The following is a 5,660-nucleotide window of genomic DNA, read 5'->3' on the forward strand; positions in this document are numbered from 1 at the left end:
GACTTTTCTCTTTCTTGACTCCTTTCTTTGCTATGATTTCCTCCAAAAATTTTCAACAATAGATCTCACCCCTTATCTTTGTGGGTTTCTAAAGTAGTGGTTTACCATTCTTCTTCCCTAGATACTTTAAATGATGGAAATTTTCCAAAATTATGTCAGTAACTTAACTCCAAGTGGTTATTTCCAAATTGAAGTGTGGCATCAACCTATGATCTTCCTTGCTCTAATGAATTTAGGCTATGATATTTTAATATCTATTGACTCTAATATACCATAATTGAAAGAAGAGATAGAAACAAGACACTATACATGCTACAACATGGAGAAAAAATAGATTTGTATACATCTTATGAACAAATACATGTTACTTCTAAATTTAAAGAGGGATTCATGCATACATCAAACTTAAAAATTGTTAGAGAGTTACATGTGTAAAAAGAGTAGAAAACCTATGACAAAATAGACTAACACATTTGGAGAAACAGTCTAATAGATTTAGTAAACATGGTAATACAATCTAATAACTTTAATGAATAATAGCACACGTGGAAGTTTATTCTTGACTATATGTATATTTGAGAAAAATGTGGAAATCGTGGGAGAAATTAGTTTGTTCCAACAAGTAGTAGCTAAGGAGGCAAAATGCTAGAAGATATATTTTCCGAACATTATGGCACTCAAATTATGTTCAGTCATGAAAACTTCTAGCTTGAGATTCAACCCATACCATTATAAGATTCATCTTCATCATATGCACATTGGAGAATGGAAACATTAGCTAAGACCCCTCAATTATTCAATTATTCAATATCATCTTCAACTTTGAATGGCTTATGCGAGTATTTTCTCATTAACGATTTGGATCACTCTTTGTTATCTATCATTTCTCTTATCTTTCTTGCTCATTCTGATGATAGATAATGAAGTTCGTTTTATGTTGATGAAGACAAATGCTCACATAATCCAATACAATTATATTTGAACTACAATATAAATTGTAGAAATTTCACATCTTTAATCATCTTTGAGATCATCAAGTAAACCAATTAATTCCGTTGGATTTTTCTTAAAATCCCCAATGTCTTAAAAATGATTCTAACATGGCTAAAAAAATTGTCTATACATTTGTATTTTTTTATGGATTGTGTAACATTGGATTGCCAACTAGCTACAATTGTGCCTTAAAAATTAGGAACAATTCCAAGATGTCGCATAGAGCTTATTTGGAAAAATGGGACATGGGAGGAAAAATATTGGTTGTGTTGACCACATTTCTAAGAAAGCATAGAGTTCTTCATGACAACCTTAACTATACTTTGTTTTCATGAACAAGAATTTGCAAGATTCATAAATTCTATGCCTAGAGTGATGTTAGACCTATAAAATTTAGAGATAAATCTCTATACACCACATTTATAGATGAAATAACAATTGATCATGAAGTCCAAACCCTTGCACAACATTTGAATTGTTCAGCCAATGTTCTTAATAGCCATATTAAGCCTCGGTGAAATGACCTCAAATTAGTATGCATTGTGGATTCAAATTGAGGAAATGTTTATGAGAAGTTTTATAAGTCAATCATGACCAACTTCATGTAATGAAAAGTCACTTTAACAACTCATGGTCGATCGCTTTCAATAAAAGACAAAGACTAGTCCTTGTGAGTTGGGCCTAAAATCTAGAGAAGAGGACCTAATTTTGTTAACCATAAGCTCTTAAGCAATATCTAAAAAAAAATTTGAATTTTTTTGAATGTTACTTTAAAACTTAAAGTTGGGGGAGATGACCTAGTAGTTGTGCACCCTAACTTCGCGCTTCTCAAAATCTTACGTGGAAATTTCAAATCATTCTAAATTTTTTACAGTAGCTTACTTGGCAAGTCCCTTGCTTAAGTAAGGTTTCATGGCCACATCATCAAATTTGACGCCACATCAACATGCTTTTTGTTAAGGTGTCCTAAACAACCCCCCAAAAAAGTGAGACCAATAGGTGTGCAAAAAGGCCCCAATACTTGTGCAGCTGATGTGGCATCACATGATTGGTTACTTTTTACAACAAATGGTATATTTCATTCAATTATTGGTACTTATCATACAACTATTGGTGCAACGTTGTACAAAAATTGGGCATTAAATCAGCAAGTATGGGGTATTAAATCAAAAACTTCTATCACAAGAATTGGAATGTGCTCAACTATTGGATCCTTTCCTCTATTGTTTCAGTGTTTGGATAGTTACCAAGATCACAAAATGAATTGTTATGTAAACAAAAGACTAAAATGATCATTTAGAAGTGTCAATTGATATCTATACATATAGACACCCATATAACCATAGACCATTGCCAATGACCTCAGCCGTGTAATTCACATAGTTGCACCGTCGAATGGACCGGTCACGTCAATTAATCAAATCAAAGTGCACATTACTAGAATTTTAATCCTATCAACAGTACAGCCACGAGAAATCGTCCCTACACCCTCTTCAAGCCGCAGCCTGAGAAATAACGCCGATGGAACGTTTACATCATATTTATACTTTTCACGTTATGAAGTATCTGATTTTTATCCAAGAGACAACTGATATTAGGTGGAGTAAAAGGTAAGTATAAGGGGGATTTTTTTATCTTGTTTTAATAAGACTTCCTTTATCATGGTGATGAATGGATCACAGAGTAATTTAAAATAAAAATCCCCCAAATCACTGGTGTACGGGACGGTATAGATGCTCTCTGGAATGAATGTCCACCCTAGATCACGTTGCCCTTAAGATATCTCTGTAAAATTTATTACAGTTAAATTCAAAGACGTAGAAGAAAAAAAGCTTATCGAATTGAAAGTACACTCATAATGAGCTGCTTTCGGTGGGTTCCTATGCATCTTGTATATATTTATATCTGGGCTTCCCTCTCGATTCATGCAGGGTTGTTTTCTGATAGGGATAGGGATGGGGATGGCGAAGCAAGATATGAGAATGATAGGTGTAGTGGCAATGGTAGTAGTCTTGTGGTGTTGGTCTGTTGGGGTAACATCACAGTCGACCTCCTCTAGGCCTGTTTTTATCTTTGGGGACTCATTGGTCGACAGTGGGAATAACAATTACCTTGTTACCATTGCCCGGGCAGATTACAGCCCTTATGGCATAGACGCTCCCAATCGTCGAGCCACTGGTCGCTTTTCCAATGCAATGAACATTGCAGATCTTATATGTCTGTATTTCTTTTAATTTCCATTGTCACTATTGTCCTCGTGCTAATGAGTTGTGTTCAGCCTCTGGAGTTCTTATATCTGTGTCGTAATGTTGCAGGTGAGATGCTGGGGACCGAGCCTGTGCTGCCTTATCTGAATCCCAGTATAGGAACACCCAGTAACTTACTCCGTGGCGCCAATTTTGCTTCTGCAGGCGTGGGCATTCTAAACGATACGGGAATCCAATTTGTAAGTTAATCGCCTTCAGGTTTAGGAGATGTTTTAGACTTTTATCGTAATCATTTTTGAATTAGATTGTGTAAGAGTTTTTTTATCAATACTTCAAATCATATATTATGATGTTTCATCCTAATGATAATGATAAAGAGTTTAAAAAGAAAGAAATGATAAAAGATTACAATGTTATATAAAGAAGTTATTTTGATAGTTTGGCCATTAGAATCTTGGATGGTGAGAATCGTGGTAATTAGGATCTTCTAATGAAATGTGTGCATACAGGGGCCCGTTCTGCGGATGTTCGTGCAGTTGGAGTTTTTCAGAGAATATCAGAACAGAGTGGCTGCAATAATCGGACGTTCTGCAGCAGATCAGATGGTTGCTAACGGGCTTATTTCCATCACTCTTGGCGGCAATGACTACGTCAACAACTATTATCTTGTTCCCGTCTCTGTCAGATCTGTCGAGTATCCTAACGTAGCAGACTACAACAACTTCATTGTTCGAGAATATAAGAAAATTCTGGCGGTGACTACTCTTTCTTCCCTTGCATGTTTCTTTTTATACATCTTAAATATATCTAATTTCTAAGATAATGTGTTGTCTTTGATAAATTGTATACATTTTTTATTTACATTACACTAACAATCTATCACTACCAATCTATCATTTCATGAAGAAGAAGTTTGAAAATATTAAATAATAATTATTAAATTTAAGGTAAAAGAAAGATGATAATTTTTTTAACACATTCAAATCATTATATTTTATTTTTATTATCATTATAAATGATTGTCAAATTTAAGATAAAAGATAATTGTTTTTGTTAACACTCTCATATCATTACATTATTCTTTTATTGATTCTGATTATGAAAAAATAAAATGATAAAATGCACCAATCCCATAATGTATACATTTTATCCACTTTATTGTCGATGTATGCTACCTCCATTCTTTGCTGTCATTGTCTGAATGTTAATAAATTCTGCTTCTGTGCAGCGACTGTATGAGCTGGGAGGAAGAAGAATAATGGTGACAGCAACTGGTCCTTTGGGTTGTGTTCCATCACAGCGAGCACTCAGAACGTTGGACGGTGGATGTGATCCCACACTTCAGAGAGTCGCTGGGCTATTTAATGCTGGACTACGGAACATAATCAATGAGCTGAATAGCCAGTATGGCGGCACAGTGTACACTTTTGCTAATAGTTTCGACATGAATATGGACTTTGTGAACAATCCTCAAGCATTTGGTAATTAACAACTATAACCCTAATCTATGCTCTCTGGTTTCATCTTGCACCAAAATTACTTACTTACCTCTGTTGGGTATTCCATTACAGGGTTCCAGACGGCTCAGTATGCTTGCTGTGGGCAAGGGCGATTCAATGGCATAGGCACTTGTAGTCCTATTTCTGCAGTGTGCCCAAACAGGAATGTCTACGTATGGTGGGATGACTATCATCCCACAGAAAGAGTCAACAGGATTGTAGTCAATCGTCTCTTCAATGGTGGGTCCTCTGATATGTATCCCGTCAACCTCAGAACCATGCTTAACATGGACGACTAATTTTTTTCATGGCACCCCTCCCTCCATTAATAGTTTGCTCTTATCACTGAATAAACCGATTGCCTTGCTTTAATGATTGAATAAAGCGATAGCTGTTTGTTCGTTGTACTGTTAGCTTGTTTGCATATCAGATTGTATAAATATCTGATGGTTTACCATCATTTGCCCAATAAATAGGGGCGTCTATGTAAGCTAGATAGTAGTGGTATAGTTTACACAGTATAAAATTCTATATAAAAATATGGAATTGTGTGGTATCTCCAGATGAATTGTTTACATGGGTTGTTTCAGTTACAGTGAGGATAGAAAATCCAGAATCCCTCTCCATTCCCTTGCTTTTGGAGGGCGTTCTTTGGACAATGATGGGATTCTTACATCATATTATGTTTATTGTTCATGAATCAATATCTAATGAAGAATTAAAGGTCATTAATGTTATCAGATTTTCACAATTCATATTATAATTCTTTTAGAGTGTCTGGATTAGATTGTGTGCTACAAATTTTTAACATCACGCTCTAAAAGAAAGGTCATTAATGACAAGCAGCTCTTAATAAGTCGTAATCAGGTATTTTTGTTATTAAATATAATTAATATTCGAAGAAGATGACATCAAGGAAAGGATGAACTATCAAAATCAATAAGATTTTTAAGTTTGTCTC

General features: G+C 34.9%; 1 protein-coding gene across 1 annotated transcript; it reads left to right on the top strand.

Annotated features, from left to right (window-relative positions):
* Positions 1-2,916: 2,916 nt before the first annotated feature.
* LOC131028564 (GDSL esterase/lipase LTL1) lies at positions 2,917-5,436 on the top strand. The gene is made up of 5 exons (XM_057958870.2): positions 2,917-3,210; positions 3,309-3,439; positions 3,710-3,955; positions 4,429-4,681; positions 4,772-5,436. Exons 1-5 carry the CDS (start codon positions 2,919-2,921, stop codon positions 4,996-4,998), a joined length of 1,149 nt encoding a protein of 382 aa, XP_057814853.2. The 5' UTR covers positions 2,917-2,918; the 3' UTR covers positions 4,999-5,436.
* Positions 5,437-5,660: the final 224 nt, after the last annotated feature.

Source organism: Cryptomeria japonica, chromosome 8 (genome assembly GCF_030272615.1).
Source record: "Cryptomeria japonica chromosome 8, Sugi_1.0, whole genome shotgun sequence".
In the NCBI taxonomy this organism is placed as follows: domain Eukaryota; kingdom Viridiplantae; phylum Streptophyta; class Pinopsida; order Cupressales; family Cupressaceae; genus Cryptomeria; species Cryptomeria japonica.